This window comes from Cheilinus undulatus, linkage group 16 (assembly GCF_018320785.1).
Source record: "Cheilinus undulatus linkage group 16, ASM1832078v1, whole genome shotgun sequence".
NCBI classification, from domain to species: Eukaryota; Metazoa; Chordata; class Actinopteri; order Labriformes; family Labridae; genus Cheilinus; species Cheilinus undulatus.
In genome coordinates, this window is record NC_054880.1 from 15,735,409 (window position 1) to 15,755,928 (window position 20,520).

The 20,520-nt window shown below is 37.7% G+C and overlaps 2 protein-coding genes across 5 annotated transcripts; both read left to right on the plus strand.

Annotated features, from left to right (window-relative positions):
* The first annotated feature begins 1,340 nt into the window (after positions 1 to 1,340).
* On the plus strand, positions 1,341 to 5,987 carry LOC121524563 (probable thiopurine S-methyltransferase). 2 transcript variants are annotated; one of them, XM_041810006.1, is made up of 9 exons: positions 1,341 to 1,442; positions 2,911 to 3,051; positions 3,311 to 3,403; positions 3,563 to 3,695; positions 4,210 to 4,262; positions 4,365 to 4,439; positions 4,585 to 4,670; positions 5,559 to 5,603; positions 5,695 to 5,987. In XM_041810006.1, the coding sequence occupies exons 2-9, from the start codon at positions 2,948 to 2,950 to the stop codon at positions 5,811 to 5,813; spliced, it is 708 nt and encodes a 235-aa protein (XP_041665940.1). In that variant the 5' UTR covers positions 1,341 to 1,442; positions 2,911 to 2,947; the 3' UTR covers positions 5,814 to 5,987. The 2 variants fall into 2 exon arrangements, with proteins under 2 accessions (XP_041665940.1, XP_041665942.1); XM_041810008.1 differs by having other exon boundaries at positions 1,365 to 1,442; positions 2,929 to 3,051.
* Positions 5,988 to 6,774: 787 nt separating this feature from the next.
* Positions 6,775 to 20,520, plus strand: LOC121524562 (protein phosphatase 1 regulatory subunit 36). 3 transcript variants are annotated; one of them, XR_005993132.1, is made up of 11 exons: positions 6,775 to 7,031; positions 7,313 to 7,377; positions 7,724 to 7,807; positions 8,004 to 8,140; positions 10,943 to 11,012; positions 11,120 to 11,218; positions 11,362 to 11,499; positions 11,840 to 11,882; positions 14,772 to 15,016; positions 19,310 to 19,617; positions 20,007 to 20,127. XR_005993132.1 is itself a non-coding variant. In XM_041810004.1 (11 exons), exons 1-11 carry the CDS (start codon positions 7,002 to 7,004, stop codon positions 20,224 to 20,226), a joined length of 1,332 nt encoding a protein of 443 aa, XP_041665938.1. In that variant the 5' UTR covers positions 6,775 to 7,001; the 3' UTR covers positions 20,227 to 20,520. The 3 variants fall into 3 exon arrangements, 2 of the variants coding, with proteins under 2 accessions (XP_041665938.1, XP_041665939.1); XM_041810004.1 differs by having other exon boundaries at positions 19,310 to 19,510; positions 20,007 to 20,520; XM_041810005.1 differs by having other exon boundaries at positions 14,772 to 15,001; positions 19,310 to 19,510; positions 20,007 to 20,520.

Consider the following 20,520-nt stretch of genomic DNA (forward strand, 5'->3'; position numbering starts at 1 on the left):
TTGAAGTGAAGTCCAGGTTTTGCAGCTGAGTCTTACAGGAGTTAAGATTGCTGTGAGTGACTGAAAGGGCTACCAAAGTTTAGCAATAATTGCAAGAGCCTTTAAAACCATTGCATTCACAAACCCTTTGGACTGCTGGGATTTCTAGAAATTAAACATTTATGTGTTTTTTTTAAACCAAGAAAATCAACAAGCTCTTTGTCTCCAGGACATGGCATCCGTTGTCTCCCATGAGAATTTTTAGTATTATTATTTTTGATTCATCTGACCACAGAACAGTTTTCCATTTTGCCTCAATCTATTTTGAAAGAGCTTTGGCCCTTTGAAGACGGTGGCATTTCTGGGTTGTGCTCACGTGTCTGTTTTATTTTGCATGCTGCAGCTTTAACTTGCATTTGCTTTAACTTTTACTTGTGGATGGCACAGCAAACTGTGTAGACAGATAATGACTTCTGGAAGTGTTCCTGAGCCCATGCAGTGATTTCCAGTACAGAATCATGCCTGTCATTAATGCAGTGCCACCTGAGGGTCTGAATACCACAAGCATCCAATACTGACCTTTAACCTTGTCCTTTGTGCACAGAGATTTCTCCAGATTCTCAGCATCCTTCAATAGTATATACTATAAATGGTGGGATATCCAAAGTCCCACCAAATTTTTCTTAAATTGGTCCACAATGTCTTTGTCCAGTTTTTCACAGATTGGTTCACCTCTACCCATCAGTTGTGGTCATTTCTATAGCCTATCTTCATTACTTTATTTGTAAGCAACTTATTATACAGCTACAAAGAAAACCAGCACTGCCATCTTAAAATAACTATAAAAAAACACAAATCGAGATCTACAGACAACTCACATTGTCTTATTATCATAGGAGGAAAAATAAAATACAATGAAATGTCTGGATGCATGTTTTCTTGCAGCTTTGTTACTTAACAAATTTACAATATGCAGAAGTAGTTTTTGAAAAACAAATTCAGCCCCCTTTTGAAACATTGTATACAGCCAGAAAAAAAGTCTAAATTCTGGCTTTTTTGCCATCATAACATTTTTTTCTTTTCAAAAAAGTTGCACTAATCCTCTTCTGTGTTAAGAGTCTAGTATCTCCTATATTTCTTTGACAAGTGAACGCAGCATTAGGCTCCAGTCAAACCAGAAGCGAAAGCAGACTTTTTTTTTGTGTTGCCTTGTCTGCCCGGAGTTCTGCTTGTCAGGCAAGGCTTCAAACAGTTCCCGCCATTGTCGACTCTTCAACAGATTGTAGTGTATGCAATTGATTGCCTGACAGACTACACTCAGGGCTAATATTTCTAATCTACAAAAAAAAAAATTATCCCTCGATAGATTAGGCCTATAGACGCACTTCATCCAGGTTTTCTTCACCTCTACCTCCGGTGTGCGGCTGAATAAATATTAGACAAACTGTCTTCTCTCCGTAAAGGTAGGTTACACTGTTAATTTGTGTTAGCAAACATGTTGAATTCTGGTTACTACTTTCTTGTGGTTGCTTTTATGTCAAGCTGCTAAGCTTAAAATTTGAAAATGTTGATATTAAATATTAAAACTGGCTAAACTAACTAGCGAACTGATACCTCCATATCATCAGGGGTGGAAAGTAACTAATTACAATTCATCAAATTACATGTACTTTTGAGTATAATTTACTCCCACTAAAGTACGTTTTGATCAGAATAACTGTACTTTTTCTTGAGCACAATAGTTTTGTACTTTTTCCACCTCTGGTTACTACACATGGAGCACAGAGAAAGAATGATTCCACATCACATCCCAAAACAGGAAAAACTGGATTTCTGATATGTCAGAGTTAAACATTTCAGTGTCCCCCATCATGGCCTTGGGTTGGTGTGTTTAGATGTGTTTAGTTGTGTGTAGATATTGCCCGTTGCACAGCAATCCCTGTTGGGGTTCTTTTGGTCATGCTTCTGGTAGATTGCTGTTGTTTTTGAAGTGAGACAGATTTGCACCATGAGTGAAGTTATCCACCGAGTTACCGCTTGACTTTAGGTTTTCTTGGAGGACATAAAGTATTCCACATCAGTATTAATTACCCTGCAATGAGGCTGACTGCTTTGTTCTTGTCAGAAGAGACCCACCTTGCTACAGATTTTCAAGAGTTACTGCATCTTTGTCACACTGTAAAATGTTGAGCAACTATTTGTAGTGTGGATGAATATAGACACACTTAAAGTGCTAAATTTAACTATACAGTATGTGTCTGTAAATTGGCATTGTATTTCACTTAATTATAGAGGTGTGACTTAACATCAACGTCCTGGTAGATCTATTCTCTTGTTGTTCTTGCCAATAAGGAAAGATCATATTTACTGTAGAACTCCTTAGCAGCAACTCAGTACATAAAGAAAACTATGAATTCAATACTTTTTACATTTACTTGAGTAGATTTATAGACCAGTACTTTACTTGAGTAAGTTTTAACCAGAGTAACTGTACTTTTACTTAAATGTAATACAATAGTTGTGTACTTTTCTACCTCTGCATATCCTTATGACTTACAAATGCACATAATTCAATCAGTAAAAATTTCAATTTCTATTTTTAATGGGTAAAACCGCCACCAGAGGGTAGGTGCTAAAAATGATGATGGCACTCTAGAAGAACCAAGTTTTATTCCATTAACATGTTTCTTGATAAGTGATGCACATGACTGTTAAAAGAAGGCATGATATTTTTTTGTCCCAAGTCTTTTTTCTTGTGTCCACAGGGTGCGCCAAAATCAACACAAACTGTAGTTTCTAACAGGAACTTTCCCCAACAAACTCAAAGCACAGCTGCAGTATATGTCTTTGTGTATGATTGTGCAACCCTGCCTTATGGAAGCACTACACACCCATGTCTTAATCCATAGATCTTTATGCTGTTCTCTCCAGTCTATGCCTTCTTTATAGTTGGTCAAAGGTAAACACAATGAGCAAGCTGGCACCGCAGGCAAATGAGGTCATGGATCTCGGAGAATGGGAGCGGCACTGGGACGCGAACGAGATTGGCTTCCATCTGTCTAATGTAAACAAGTAAGGGCCTGGCTTTGATTGACTTCTTCAGTGGCATAAAGGAAAGTAATAATGCAATAAAAAAAGAGATTGACTGTAAATGCACATTCTCCCTGCACTGATCCTATAACACTGTCAGAAAAGCATCATAGAACTAATAAGATGAAAGGTCTAAAAAGACCTAAACTTTAAATTCTGGGTGTTTTACAGAGTTCAGTGGTATACATTAATTGAACATTGACACAAATTGCTGTTAACAGTGCGGATTTGTTTCTGACAGGATGCTGGAGGCGCATATTGATAAAGTAATAGCTGGGCGGAAAGGAGTTTGTTTCTTCTTTCCTCTCTGTGGGAAAGCAGTGGATATGAAGTGGTAGGAAAACGGCACTTCATCCAATAATTAAAACACATTTGATGTCAACTTTTTAAATAGTCAAATCTCCTTAAAAATGTAAATGTCCATATGAAAAACATTCTGTCATTTATAGATGACATTTTTCTAAGTTTCCTTTACTTCCTGTGTGAATCTCAGGCTGGCAGACATGGGCCATTCAGTGGTGGGGGTGGAGATATCTGAAAAGGCAATTAAACAGTTCTTTGAGGAGAATAATATGACCTACAGTGAGGAAGCAGTCCCTGGAATACCTGGAGCAAAGGTTTACAAGGTAGGTTAAGGGTACATGTGTGAGGGATCAATACACTTTAATAGCTAAACCCTTGTCATCTTATTTATAGCAGTATAACCATATAAAAAAGATAGTTAAAGTTACAGGATTTAGAAGAACAATTATGTGCCTATACTTATTAAAAATGACTATGAATATGCAATTCTTCTGTTGAGTACTTAGAGTATGTACAGTATTCTCTGTATTATATATGACAGAGTTAGAAAATTACTGCAGTTGAAAGCATTTCTGATACAACACTAGGAAAACAGTACAGACTCAGACTCTCAGCAACAGACTCTAAATGAGGAAACTCTAGTCTGCAAGCTTAAAATAGCAGCTATATTGTTAAACATCATGACAATAAAAACACTATGAGAATGGATAATGCTACAGCTGGATGGGACCCACACATAGAAAAAGTAACATTTCCTTAAAATACACATACACTGAGGAAAAATGTGTCTTATACTGCAGTGAGTGATATTAATAATGTATACTATTTGTTCTACAGGGTTCAGAGAGAAATATTGCCCTATACCAATGTGACATGTTTGACTTCACCAGGTCAGTAAACTGCCAAAGTATTTTTTTTAAATCTATCTTTAACTGACTTTAATTTGGGTAATTAAATGTTTAACAGAAAGTCTTCATTTTTCTATCTCACAGTGCCATTGGGGGTCAGTTTGGGGCGATATGGGACAGAGGCTCTCTGGTGGCCATCAACCCAAAAGACAGAGAAAAGTAAGATTAGACTGAGGTCTAAACTAAACTAAGATTTGATATCCATACCAGTTTGACTGTTTAAGTTAAATTATCATGACATCTTTGTACATATATATATTTTTCTCACTGCTTTCTGATTACATTCTCTCTCACACTACACCAGGTATGCTGCTCTAATAATTTCCCTCATGGCCAAAGACTGCAGATACCTTGTGGACACTCTGCTGTACAATCCTGAATTATATACTGGTAACATGAAGTCGTTAACACTTTACCTCTGGCTTTAGAAAAGATGTAAACTCTCACCGACTACTTCATTACATACACCTGTTCAACTGCTCATTAATGTAATCTAATCAGACGGTCACAAGGAAGCAACCTCTAACCCCTATTCTGACACTTGGTCTAAACTTCACTAATTTTCTTGACCATGCCTACATGCTCAAATTCTTTAGTTGCTGCCAGTGTTAATTTTGTTGACGTCAACAGCCTTTTTTTCCATGACAAAAACTAGACTAAGACTAACAAAAATAGATCTGTGATGACTAAAACTGACAAAAACTAAGTTTATTTTTTGTCAAGATGACTAAAACTAGACTAAAATGTAATGCAGTTTTCACCCGACGTTGAAAATCCGTGATATTTCTCCACTGTGGGTAAATCTGTCAAAAAATAATGCATCTGTACATATTCTGCCTCTTGGCTGTAGAGAACAGGGACCCCAGGTTTAGCAGAGTGTTTAGAACACACTACCATGATTTAGTACCAGATTTAGGCAAGACAATAAATGCTTGGACTAAATGTAAAGACTAAAATGTGAGGACTTTTTATGGACTACAACTAGACTAAAATGTTTTGAGTTTTCGTAGACCAAAACTTGACCAAAACAATAAGGGATAGAATAACTAAAGTGTGGTTAAAACTAAAATGCATTTCATTTAAAGACTAAAACTAAGACAAAAATTTAAAATAGCTGCCAAAATTAACATTGGGTGCTGCCATGTTATTACCTGACTGGATGTTTGCATAAGTGGCCAGGTAGACCTAATAAAATTTACGATATCTATAGTGTGTCAGCATGATTTTATGCTTTTGGGGGCTTTTGAAAGTAGTCTGAGGTTGTACTTTTTTTCTTAGGTCCTCCATTCTTTGTGCCCGATGAGCAGCTACACAGCCTGTATGGTGAGTGTTTCTTTTTTGCATTTTCTCGTAACCCTAAAGCTCTAAAATTGACCAGATTTGCACAGCAAAATAATGTATTTCTTTTTGTCAGGGAACTGCTGTGATATCAAATTCCTGCAGTCGGTGGATGCCCTTACAGATGAGTTCAGAAGCTTTGGGCTGGATTCCTTGACTGAAAAGATATTCCTCATCACTCCAAAGAGCAGTTAGAAACTAACTCACAAGGTTAGAGGACCTGGGAAAGAAGTTTAAGGTTTTTGCAAACAGAGATCCAAAGCAGTGCTTCAATGTTTAGACTTTTATTTTAATTCATTGACATTTTAGGCCAGATTGAAGATTCATTTTTAAAAATGTTAAAATAATTTTATTGTTTTATTTTTTTAGCCTGACTAATTAAAAGCTTTTTTAAATAAAATGTTTCTGCCTTTATTATGGGGATAGGCTGTTGTGTCCCATCAACAGTAGCAACAATTGTAGCTGGCCCTTTAAAAGATAACAGATAATGTATCTTGAGCATAGAAAACAAGTGTTTTTAAAAATTTGACATACCACAGAGGGGAAAAAGGGATTTAGAAATACTTAATGGTTAAAGTGTATGTGTTTGCAAATGTACATATTTTATTATGATCTTCCAGTTCTGGCCTTGCTTACTCTCAAGGTTTTAGGGAAATTACTAAAACGAATTTATTCACATTTGTTATGTGATTTAATAGTTAAGCTGCATGCACATGATTTGCTTGCTAAAAGCAAAAGCAGTTATAACATTTCCAGCAGTTTAAGAATTTCCTTCTGCTGTAGTGAAGGTGTATCTCAAAGGTTAAGGCAGGGTTTATTTAATTGAGCAAAGCCATTACTGTTTAAATATCCTTGAGGTGCAAAGTTGATTAAATTTTCATCAAATGAAACCCATATTAAAAGCACGCAAGGTAACCCTGCCCCTTAGACAGTAAATCCTTTTTATACTACTCTTTAATAAAGAAAGCTTGTCTTAAATGTATAGGCCTACACAGACTTACTAACTACAGATCAGTAAACTTGTCAACAATGACCACATTGCCTTTAGAACTAATGTATTCACCAACCTGTTTGACAGCTGGGATTTATGAAGATCTATGAGTAATGTGCCCTTTTCTTAAGGGGAGAATGTATGAAAGAAATAGGTAAATTCTTCACGAACATAGCTGATTAATTGAAGACTTGTATGTGTTTTGATCGGTTTGAGGACTCTAGTTCCCCCACATAAATCATAAAATTACAAATGGCGACAGTAAGTAAAGGCAACATATGAGATTGCGTCCAGAGGCACACCCCTCCCTCATTGGCTGTTGCCTAGATACCGAGCGTAACAGCAGCTACCGGCAGAAATGAGCTAAACTGTTGGAAGCCTTATTTACAGAAATGCCCAAATATCCCGAAGAGACACGAAACGTAAGTCGACACTTTTATACAGACAAATTCAAAAGGTTTTGGTGATATTTCAAGAAAGTTATTTATAACCAGAGCCGTTCCTCTCTTTATGGCACTGCTTGAAACTATTTGGCAACTGTAAAAAAAACACGTTGACAGAAACGAGCTAGTTCCGGTGTTTGTGCTTTATGTTTAACTTAACCCTTTAAACATAGCCTAACGTTGCATTATAAGTCACTCCTGATTGGAAATAATTAAAGCAAGCTTTAGATGACTTCTGACATTCGAGGAATACATTGCAGGTGAGTGTACATCCTCCAGGCCGTTGGGTGTGGAATGACGAAGAAAAAACGGTGGAATTTGTCAGGTGAGGGGCTGCCCGGTGTTATGGTCTAATGAGTGACCGAGTTAACCGGTGACCTCAAGCCGAATGCCGCTGTGGCTGTCGTAGATACATTGTTGCTGCTAAAGAATAACCCCTTGTTTAACCGTTCGTTGTAATTTTGAAGTATAGCCCAACTTATCACTTAATGTAAGAAAGTTCCCTCGCACCATCTCTGACATCTGTTGCAACTTGCAGCTACGAAAACTACCGAAAAGTCGCCAGTTAACACGGTCACACACTAAACCGATACACCAGGCCTACGTTACCGTTATTAGCCTATTACACATGCTAGCAGCCTTATGACGTTGCTCTTTTACCTCCTCTACAGCTCTTGTCCTGCAGAGGAGGGTGTCTCGAGAGAAAGAAAGAAAACAAATGTCAGCTTCAGAGAGTTTCAGCTGCGGTCTGAGTGGTAAGTTGGGCCTTGAGTCAACAAGGAGCTCATGAATGGATTTTTTTTGTTTTTCATTCACATTTTTAGTGTTTTGATTGTTTAGTGTTGCTTGGCAAAGGAGGAATTAGCCCTATATGCACCACTAACTGTAAAGTATGATAATTTTGTTGTTCTATTGGAGACTAATCTATGGTGAATGCTGTCATCTCTACAGGCTGGCTGACATCTGTACATTGAACCACAGAGGGCGCCACAGCACTAAAAAGAGCCTGAGCCATGTTCATTTGAATGCTTATAGGTCCTCAATGATAAAGAGGCAAGGGGGCCATGTCACCATTGATGACGTGAAACGTACGTGTTTTATTACCTGTTCAAAGATGATCAAAACTCAAGTTCACCTTATGTAAGTCATTAATTATGTCTCTATAGTCCAGGTTTAGCTTACACTTTTGGTGCATATCCTTTTATCTGCCACAGATTATTATTTTTCATCCACATAGTAATCCACCACCTCATTGTTTCAACAATGTGTTAAAGCAGTAGTTCATAAGTGAGGATCAGGACCCATATGAAGTGATATATTTTATACATAATTGTCATAAATATGTCCTTAAAATTAGTTCATTAAATGAGATTTGTACTGAAATTTAAGTTATATATACCAAAACTCCTGAAAATGCAAATTTGTACACAATGTTTTGTGCAATATCATATGTTTTAACCACCTCCAGGGTTGGTAGGGGCCATCGGTCTCTGGCACTGTTATTTTGAGGGTCACAGGCTGAAAAGTTTGGGAACTCCTGGTTAAAGCTTTGCCTTACTATTAAATGTTTGATATGAAGACAACTGGGGCTGTTTTAAGGGGGTTTGACCTTGTTGTTGGGCCAAGAGTCACCCCTGTGTACTTTTTGGGTAGTCAAAATCTATTGTTGTGTACTGTATTCACTCTTATCCACTTAGTAACATAAAAATGCAAATTTTATCATTAAAAGTAATTTTAGAGGCACCTTGAAAACACCTGAGGCCTACCTCTACCTAATAATAAACCTTTGTTAGAGTTTGTCTTTCTTACTGTGTACAGAATATTGTAGATCAGTGCTACTCAACGTGTGGCCTTGGAGCCACATGTGGCTCTTTTGTGATGATTTGTGGCTCTTTTATATCTTATTTTGAAATATTATTACCCCAGAAAACCTTAGAAAAGGGAAACTTTGACCCTGGAAATTACTCACATTAATTGCTTTGTTTCCCAGACTTTTACAGAAGGCCTTAACTGTCAGACTTAATTGTCCCATTTATCCCATTTTGCCCTTTTTCACCAGTTTATGCCACTTTTGGCCCATTTAACCTGCCTTTTGCCATAAATACCACTTGTTTCCCCTTTTTTTTTTACCCATTTTTGCAGTTTCTTATAGCCTCTTCTGTATAGCCTCTTCTACAATTTTCACCACTTTTTGCCCATGTAAGCTGCCTTTTGCCATTAATTACCCATTTTCCTATTTTTTTCCCATTTTTTGCCACTTTTTATGACACTTTTTTCCCATTTTTGCCACTTTTATCCTATTTTTGCCCTTTTTAACAATTTTTTCCAGCTCTTTTTTCCCATTTAAGCTACCTTTTGCCATTAAACACCACTTGTTTCCTCTTTTTTGCCCATTTTTGGAACATCTTATAGCCTCTTTTATCCAATTTTTGCCCCTTTTCACCATTTTTTGCCCATTTAAGCTGCTTTTTGCCATTAAATACCACTTTTTTCCCTTTTTTTTACCCTACTTTGCCACTCTTGACTGCTTTTTCCCAATTGAGTCACGTTTCTCTCATTTTTTTTGGCCACAGTTTTGACACTTTTGGACCATTTTTACCACCTTTGACTTATTGCTACTTCAAGCCGTTTTTTCCACTTTTCACCACTTAGATTTTGGCTCTTGTAATGGTATTTTTCAACAATTTGGCTCTTTGGTTGAGCAGGGTTGAGTAACACTGCTGTAGATCAAGGGTTCTCAACCTTTTCAGACCATGACCCCCCAAAATAATGGTGCCAGAGACTGGGGACCCCCACTGTACCTGAAGGTGGTTGGACATGGCCATGCACATTCAAGATACTCATCTGCAGACAAGGTCACCCATAGGGGGCAGCAAATGGGAGAGCTTTCTGGCACCCAGCCAAACCGGTAGCCCATGGAAGTCAGCAAAATCACGATCCATTATAAAGTTAAGCTGTGATATCCATATTTTATAATTAACCTGATAAAATAACCACTCTTATCAAACACAACTTATATCTTTTTTTAATCATTTGGGTAGTAAATAGCCTTCTTAAAAATGTAAATCCCTTTTGTTGAAAAAAAAAAAAAAGAATTAAAATGGGTTAAAAATTGCCAAAATGGGTTAAAAGTGGCAAAAAAAGGTGGAAAAAGTGGGGAAATTGGATTTTAAAAAGTACCAGAAATGGGTTAGAAGTGGCAACAATTACTTAAAAATGGAAAAAAATCATTGGCAAAAATGGGTTAAAGTGGAAAAAATGGGCACAAATAGTGGTTAAAGGGAGTTCAAAAGTGGCTGGAATGGCTTTAAATTGGCAAAAATGTGTGGAAATTTGGTGGAAAAAATGAATTGAATTGAAAAATTGATATAAACTGGCAAAAAAGTGTTTACTAAGAGAGAGAAAATAGGCAGATATTGGCAGAAACTGGTTAGACTAGCAAAAAATGGTCTACCAGATAGTGAAATGTGGGTAAAATGGGTGTAAAAGTGGTAAAAAGGGGTTAATAGTGGCAATAATGGGTCAACAGAGGTAACATTAAACTTAAGTGGCAAGAATTGGTTTAGAAGTAGCAAAAACATACAAATGTATTTAAATTGATTTGAAAATTGATGTAAATGGGTTAAAATTGGTGTAAAGTGGCAACAGTGTAATTTTCAGAATATTCTTAGTTTTAGTTAGGGAATCTGAGGACCCCTTCACAGTGTCTCACGACCCCCAAGGGGGTCCCGACCCCAAGGTTGAGAACCACTGCTGTAGATGATAATTCCCAATCCAAGTTGATGAAATACAAACAGCTTGATTTTTAATCAAAAGTACTAGTGATAGCTTTTGTCAAGAGGATGCTGCTAGACGACCCTTGGCAAACCTAACAGAGCTTTTTGTTGCAGAGGTAGCCGTCAGTTTGCTGCAGGAGAATTATACACTTCCTATTCCTCTCTGCTTCCTGGCTCTATTGAAGTAAGGAACACAAAGACATAACCTTAATCATACAAACTGTTCACATTGTTAAACATAGTGTGATGAGACTAGTCATACACTAATAACAGCTGTTTGTTTTTGTCCAGGAGGAAAGAGCTTGATGAAGTCCTGACTGCACTCCTACTTTATCTGTGCTGTTTCTTTGAACACAAATCTCTGGAGAGCAAAGCTAATCCTTTAATGGTGTAAGTATACTAGGAATGAATGAATGTTGTGCTGTCTTTTATCATCATGTATGATAGAGGAAGGTGATTTGTGACCTTCATTTCTTTATTTCTTTATCGCCATCTTTTCTCTCCCTTCACTCCTCTCCTAAACAACATACCAGTGACATCATCACAGAGCACCAGAGACAAGCCAAAGCTTTGACCAAAAAGGAGATAGCCCAAAAGAATCTGGCTGTCGGCTACTTCAGCCTCATCATGGACCCAGAGGTAGACAGGCATCAACGCATCTCATATCGCAAGTGAGCATTCGTTTAGTCTCAGAACATGAAGTAGTCATGAAAAAGCACCACTGCTGCAAATTAAAACACCTCTTGGTGAAGCAGCAGTGGTTAATGTTTCCCAAGAGGCAAAGAAGCCATCAGCGATACTCAGCTGTCACTTTGACTCAGAGTAAAATCTGCCAGGAAGCTGCTAAAAGTCACAAGTCTGTCATGAGAAAAGGTTTGCTCTCTGTAAAGTTATGTTCTGGTTAAATATACAGGAGCTGTCTGCTAGATATATCATCACATGGATCTCTGATTCTGAGCTAAAATGTACTGAAATTATTACGCCACCCCTGAAGTCTTCTTTTTCATCCAGGGGCCGGTTGTCTTCAAACAGTACAGAATGGCTGCTGCATGCGGTAGGTACAAAAATACATTGTGGGGTGATTTTGCAAGTTTTACAACTTGTGTTTTGGGGTGTAGTTTTTTTTCCACATAGAGGCTTTTCATAAGTTCAACCTCACCAATATATTTTATATTTTCTTAATGTGCTTTATATTTGGTCGTTTTTGTGTGAAAGAAACTAACTTTCCTACACTGCAGAAACTCAAATCTTAGCTAGTGTTTTTGTAGCATCCAGTTGAATGAAGCTAGACAGGACTGATGCCATAGTGAATTTTAATTTATTTTCTTTGCACGTCATAAGAAAATGTTAGGGTAGGGCACAAAGTAAATAACAGAAGACCAAATAATATAGGTCTTAGCTTAACTAATTTATCAGACAAAGAGTTACCTTAAAACATTTATGTATGAAACCCTTGTTCCCTTTCTCGACTAAAGTTAAACTCTTTATCTTGCTGTCCTTGTTGGTCTTATATCACTGTTTCTCTACTTTTTGTTGCTTTCTGTACTGTCTGCTCCTTTCCTAAAGTCGATTTGTGGTTTGTTTGTGCATGCAAAGCGCTTTTAAAACAGGAAGTAACAAAAAAGCATGTGAGAGTATATAACAAATGTAAACTGTGCCATGGGATCATCGTTGAGAGGGGTGTGGCTGCAGACTGTAAATCTCTGACTGCCGCTCTCACAGGCTGCTTGTCTGCGATGCTGTATATTTCAGAACGGAAATACATGCTATAACTCTATAATTAAAATTGGATTAAACTTCAGTTTAGGGTTAAGTTAACAGTTAGGATAGCAAAAGTTAAAAGTTAAAAACCTGACCTGCAAAACCTTATTATAAAAAAGGTGTAATTAAGCCAAGTAATCAGTCTGCTTACAAGATAAAAGCTTGCCTCAATTAAAACACTTTAATGCAGCAAACTTGGCTTATGTGGCTCTGTAAACTGCAAGCGACATTGATAACATAGCGACGTAGATAAATAGCTAAAGCTAAGCTCTCAAGGCAGCTATATAAGCTACATATCTACGTTACTCATAGCTAACTTAGCTACATTGGCTTATGTATTAACATTATGATACCAGCATGACTATGTTTGTTTAAGCTAAAGCTAATAGAGCTAAAGCGAGCCACCATTATCACAGATTAGACCTCTGACCTTTTCTCTGTTTATTTATGAAATGTTGCTTAGTCTGTAGTTTTTGTAATGTGGTTATTTCATCAATGTAACTTCCAGACCAAAAAATTACGACCCTTCCATTCTGAGCGGACTTGGTGTTCTTGACTCCCTTAAGATACGTAGATTTAAAATGTTACACTATGAAAATAGAACATTTTTCAACACAAGAACCGCCCACCTAAAACTGAGTATTAATTAAACTCAGAGAGTGCTGATCCAGAGCAGCTCTTTAACCACAGACAATGAACCTATCTGCTATTAAAAAAAACACCCAATGGCACCTCTGGTGTGAAACTTTAAAGCAAGAATTTATTCCCCAACTGACATGTCTGTATTATATGTAACGCCGTCCCTGGGGGGGGGCTGGAACAGTTAACCACTGACTTGCATTGCAGTGACTGGTACAACAATCAAAGTACTGGGTTTAGCCACAGTCTGATCACTTATCGGAGAAAGACGAAGGATCCAAACCCTGCTCCTGACATGGTAAAACACATCACAGGTAACCTGATTGAGTGTATGCAACCTCCGAGAGTTTACTGCGTAACGAGTCTGTACCCAGGATGCTTTTACTGTGAAATGCTGCCTAATCTCCAGAGTACTGCAAGAGTAAAGACAGTGGTGATGTATCAAAAATATACCTTTTACTTTTAGGTTTTCAAGACAGACGTGACATTTTGAGTTTTTGAGCTAAAGGCTGATTTTGTCCTAAAATGCCAGCTAACATTCCTACAGTTAATTATTAACATGATTGACTGATCAACTACTATGGAAGTTAATGTTCCTATTAACAGATTGACAGTTAACAGAGTTAAATTTTAACTGTTGTGCCCATATTGGCTGACAAGTTCAGATAAACATCTCACTTCAACATATTACAAGCAAAATAAGGCCTGGATTACTTGTATTGTTTAAAACCTGCTGCCAATGCTGCAACAAAGCTATACCTGTTAGATTGTCTTACAAAATGTCATGAACAATACATTTTCATTGAATATCTAAAAGTGTGTTCATTTTTAGGTGAATGTGATTTATATTATCTGACTGTGAAGAGACAAATACACTTGGTAAGATTGTAGTTTGTGCAGTGAGCGTGCTTCAAATACATAAAACACCCTTAAAAGAAAATTAAAGGTTATACAAGAAACAGCTCAGTAATCCTAATGTGCCCCCTCACCCTCCCTGCATTTGATTGATTTGACTCGCATATAACCTGAAATTTATTTTCTTGCAAAACATTCCCTCACTATTGCATCATACGCAGCAAAAAGTCGAGCCTTCATTTGGTCAGAGCGAAGGCCAGCTCACCATCTGTGAATACAGACGGCAGTGAGCAGAACAGAACCACATTGAGTGCTGGCTTTGCCTGGTGGCCCTAATGAATTAGTTAGCGGTAGGAGATGTTGACTCAGTGCAGGTGCTTTGCTTTGACAGGCTCCCTCCAGTATTTAGGCACCTGGGTGGACACAGAGAGAAATATCACAGTAACAGCAGCAGATTATTGCCTGCTCTATATTTGACCTTTTCTGAGGCAAGAATAACCATTTTAACCTTTAAATACACACAAGAAAAAGGAGGCGCCTGGAGCTTTTGTCACAAAAACGGAAGGTCGAATGGTTATAGTCTATGGACAAAATGGATCGACTTCAAACGATTACTGTAATTTATGAAGCATCACATTAATTCAAGTGCAATAACTCCAAAGTGACATCCTTGTCTCTTCCTTTAAAGTGTTTGTACAGCTTCTTCTGCTATGTGGCGTGGGTGACGTTCAGCAGAAAGTACTTGAAGGACATCCAAGAGGAAGTGGGCCGTCTTTTCTACTCTGACGCCTTCAACATGGCGGTGAGGAACAGGGCAGATGGAGACCCAGAAATGACATCCTCTAATGTTGATGGTTCAATGAAGACAGGAGAAGCTGACCCCAAGGAGACAGGATATAATCAGAAATTCAGGCATCGGTATGTGAAAGAGAGGTAAAGGTCAGGTTAGGTGGCATGTGGTTTCTTCACTATTACTATATTATAGTATTCAAGATTGAAGAGACTCTGTATACAACTGTTGCCCGGGTTCTTCGCCAGTTAAAGCTTTATGGGAAAGTGGCAAAGAGAGAGCCAATGTTAGAGATTAACTTGAGCTCACCAAAAGACATGTGGGAGACTCCATGACCAAGTGAAATAAAGTTTTTTGGTCTGATGAGACAATGACCTGAAGCATACAGATGTAAAACATCCACTACTTTTATAGGCACTGTAATTCGTAATTACCTGGAGAAAATTCTTTGTCTCGCACGCACCAGTGGAAGAATGGAAGCTAGTGGCCCCCTGACGTAACATTTTACGGCAGTGAAGTTTGCTCTATGGCTCATTTGCTATCATTTAAAACTGAAGTCACTGATAAATTCAAAAATCCTTTTGAGGCATATCTGCAGTTCTGCCACAGATTGATCATCTCAGACCAAGCAGTGGTTAAAAAATTGCTTTCTGTGCACCTGCCATACTGTTTTAAACAGTATGTGCTATGCTAACAACTTTAAAGATGCTAAATGTCTTTTGTCTTTGTTGGACAGATAGGTTATAAAGGGTGTTTGAGTATGGTGGCCTTGAAGTGCAAATGATGAGAAACACCAAAAACAATTCACATTTGGAAAAATGTTCAGAAAATTCAGTAACCATACAAATAAAAAAATGCATAAAAATCCCCACCCTAAAATGGAGCAAAGAAAAATGTGCAGAATATTAAAAGAAAAACAATGCTGCAAAGCAGGAATGTCCAGGAAGTGAATAAGTGATGCAAAGTCAATAACAAAAACATTCATCAATTTTCTTTATGAATTATTTATTCATCTGTGTGACTCCTTGTTGCAATGCATTGCATACATTGAGTTTCAGACATTGCTCTCTCTTTTTTTAAGTGTTTACATGTGAATATACATTATTTCAGAAAGGCTGGTACTGCACTTTGCCCCCATTGGCCACCATATTTATGTTTTTCCTTTGCAACTTACATATTATTCTACTACCTGTTGCTGATTAGAGGTGTTCATCTGAGCTAAAGCTGTAAAATGACAGGACTAAAACAAAAAACAGTGAGTTACAAGATACTAAAAAGCTCCATAAAGCAGTCTAGCTGCTTTGAGGTTATGATCCTCCGTGAGTTAATTACCAGCAGTAACCCTATAAATTTGATGCATTGCAAGTTTTTATAAAGGCTGCTCAAGCTAATAGTATGTATTAATTCTCTTGGCATTTAAATGTTCAACAAGTCTCGCCAAAATCTGAAATATTGCTGAATAAATAACTCAATCTCTCCTGAGGTAAAGCTGTCGCCGTCTGATGGATATCATGTCAGACCTGAAACAGAAATATGATTGATGTCGACAGATTTGTAGCTCTGTCCGGCTGCAGGGTGCGTCTGACAGCCTGTTTTATGTTGCTCTGCTGTGTCTGACATCAGATTGGCAGTTGTGTAAGCTGTCAGAGGCCTGGCGCTCTTTCCTGCTGTCAGGTTGAGACCAAACAATCAGAGCTGGGCCTGAAGCTCGCTCTTCTCCTGAGGGTGGATGTACATGACATGATTTAGACCTGCTTCAGCTAGCTTCCAGCTGCCTTGCAGACATGGAAGAGAATGTGAGAAACAAAAAAATCCATGAGACTATAATAATATTTTTGGTATTAGTTCTGGATTAGCACCTGGATCTTGACAATTTGGCTACCATAGCGTTATCCTGATTAATTAGTTCTGGATATTTGTTTAAGTTTCACCATGAGTACTATAGGTATGTATGACAAAATGGAATATGTGAGGAATGTCATCTGGTGCTTATACAGCTGCTGAATGAGTAGGAATGAACTAACATAGACATTGTGCACATAACATTTAATTTTTGGTTTACTTAATGATGCAAAATATTTGCAGGGAAGGTTCATAGTTTATCTCTTATTTTCTTTTATTTTTAGCCCCAAAAATATTGAAGAGATGCTTGTATGCAATTGTTTCCTGTGCAATTGCACCTTGTTACCTCCTGTTTTTATGACTCAGAGGTGAAAAATGTTAGACATACAGTGTATGTGTATTCTATGGAAGCCCTAAGTAGAAATTGAAAAAAAGTTTGGTAAGACCAGCCACACACTACACGATTCTTGAATCTGAAATGATTCTAAAACTGTGTGGGACCACAGATATGAGGACAATTTCAAAGGAATTTTTATCTTTAATCCTTTGAATGTACACACTAGATGACAGCCAGACTGTCAGGTCAATGTGGAGACCACACACCTGCCGACCTGCCAACAACCTTGGTGATCACGTGACTTCAGAAAAAAAACAAACAAACAAACAAAAAAAAAACACGGATGTCTATCGATACCCTCTTGCTGTCCCTCCACAACAGGCTGTCCTGGCATGCGCTACAGGTGAAGCCAAAATCCTAAAACATGGGAAAAACTCGGGATGAAATCCTGGCTGAAATTAAGCTAAAATTGTGTTTATGGTTGTGAGCGGTGAAAGTATGTATGATCTGGCTGTGATGCTACCCTGTCTGCTCACTCTCATTGGTTGTTGTGGGTACTTCGTCAGAGGCACTATGACCTAGAATCGTAAATATCAAACATGTTTGATATTTACGATCCGGGATTTTGGAGGCTACGACGTGATTTGGAGCAGTAAAACAATCGTGTTGACACCACACATGAGGATTATTCAGGCAAACAGTCGTTTGCGACGAGGCCCCTCTCGGGATACACCCCCTTGATCGTCAGGGGAGGCAAATCTGGCCCCAAATCGGGCTGAAAATCCTGTAGTGTGTGGCCGGCCTTACTCATGGTCTTAGTCTGGTCCTAACAGTGTTGCCACAAACAGAGGTTAAATGTGTTATAAATACAATATATGTGTATTCTATGGAAGCCCTAGAGGGAAAGCAAAAAAAGTCTAGTAATTCACTGTCAATGTCTGATCTTGATAGAGTTGCATATTGTGTTTATGACTCAAACAGAGGTTAAAGATGTTTAAAATACAGTTTATGTTTATGCTTTTCTCCAGTATTAATTGTTGTGACGTTACAAAAAAAACAAATACCACTTTCCTCATTAGAATCTTCAAAGTTGTTTTAAAATAGCTCTATGTGCTTCATATTTACGTGGCCAGAAAATTTTATAGCATAAAGCCTCAGCTTATTATTAGGGCTGTCAAGATTAATCACATTAATTGTGATTTACTATGATCCACATTAGTGTATTTGTTGAAAATAATGATTAATCTCATGCTTTACTGTCTCTTTCAACACACTTTGATTAAGCCGCTGCAGCTTCTCCCTGCAACCACAGTGATGTAAAATAAGTCCACCACTGCTCCTTAATGTCTCATTTTGGTTAAAAAAAGAAACCTCTCAGCTCTGCGGACAATTCAAAAGTCATCTGCAGCTTGTGTTGTCAAACATTTACCATTTTACTTTTGCCTTATTTCCTTTCTAATCCATAACAAGTTCCTTTTATAGTGGCTAACTTCATGTCATAATCTTCGATCGACCCATAAAAGTCCAAACAGAAAGTCAACTGCCCTTTGTTTAAAACAGTACAAAAATCCAAAATGACTCAAAAAAACAGTTTGAAACTCAAAGTAGTGTAATTTCAAAATGTGATTAAAAAAGGTGCAATTAATCACAATTAACTACAGAAATCTAAAGATTAAGTGTCATGGAAAGTTTTAATCTTTTGCCAGCCCTGCTTATTAGACCTTCATTTCTGTCAGCTCCCTTGAAATGTATACAGAGCAGTAAAGAAAGTACCAGAAAATAAGTACGTGTATGTATTTTATATAGACTCATCGTCTGCCAAAAATCTGAAACACATGGCATGTACACTCTAGCATTCATAATTTATTTTTATATATGATAGTTCCCTAAAAGTCCCAAAATGTAAGTACATTACATTACAATAATGGAATGTTTGTATTTTGACGAGATCTTGAGGGGAAAAGTGAGCATTTTTAATCCTTTTTGAAATTTTTCCTGGTTAGAGGAGTTTTGCACTTTTTTTAACTGATCAGACAAATACAAAACAACAATAGAATTTGGAAAGACTACCTAGACAAAACACTTTATTTCAACTTGTCCGTAAGCCATATTAAATAAACAAGATTACAATTTTGATGAAACGAATGAAATGAATAACTTGGATTTTTTGTCATTTGTCTCTCAGGGCTTCCAGAGTTTATCTACCCTAGATTCAATGTATTGTTTTCAGGCCAACTTTTGATTATGACTCTTTCAGGTCATTCCAGAAACGCCCTTCCCTCAGCGCCATAGTTAATCAGCGATCCCCCCTGATGGTGTCCCTGCTGCCCTCGCCCAAAGAACTTTCACCCCATCTGTTCCTTGGCAGCCGGGCCAGGAAACAGAGTCCGCTGCCGGCTGAGCACTGTGACCCAAAGGCTCTGACTGAGGAGATCCACCAGCAGCTGGCTGATGTCAGGTTGGGGAAATTGAACTGAGTCTGTCACATACAAATATCAAGAGGAGAAGAATTGTTTTAAACAAGATGATTACGAATGACTGCTGTTGGACATACAGTTATAGCAGGTGATGACTAGAATCTGAGATTTTAAACAGTATTTCCATTTTTAGTCCTATTTCTTTTTGCATATTTTCTTGTTTTATACATTCATTATTGCATGTTTTGTTGTTGAGTTTTATGTTTTGGAAAGCATACTGATTAGCATCATTGCTATATTAAAAAAATAGCATTTAGTTTTGTTATTCCATACTTTATGACAATCCAAGCAAATGTTAATCCCACTGAAACCCACAGATGGATCCAAAAGCTAAGACTTCCAAAATACATGGAGATATTTTACATTTTTATATGTTTCTGTGCCAAGATAGCTTAGAAGCAAATTACCTTTGTTCCTGAAAATAGCAAACATTAATTCACCTTTTCCTTTTTTCTTTCTCATTATTTATTAATAAAGCTTTGGGATTCTTGGGAAACCGATGTGTCATTTCAGCCACAGCACCCTGATTCCCCTTGGAGAAAACCAAAACAGCAGTGATGAGGAAGAAGACCATGAACCTGATAGTAATAGCAAAACCAGGGAGGATCATCCTGGCTTCAGTGTCCGAGGTAGCAGGTCATCATTCACAGGACCCTGCAGGTCAACAGGCCTCACTGTACATGACATTACCACCTAAATTTTACTGCTTAAACAGAGGCGAAGACTTTAGACTGCGAATGACTTACAGTGTCTGTGTGCGAGTTGTTTGTCATTTTCGTTGGCATTCAGCAGACATTGTACGTGCAAATGAATTCCCCGGCACAGCCGACAGGGTCAGAAACACAGACCCAGGTAGGAGCTGATTTTTCATTCTGTGTTTCTCTAGACTGTCATCACTCCCTCCATGTTTTTGGAATTAGCTCCTGAATTTCAAATCACTGTCTTATTATCCGCCAACTGGTGGTGCTGTTGAATAAAATATAAATAAATC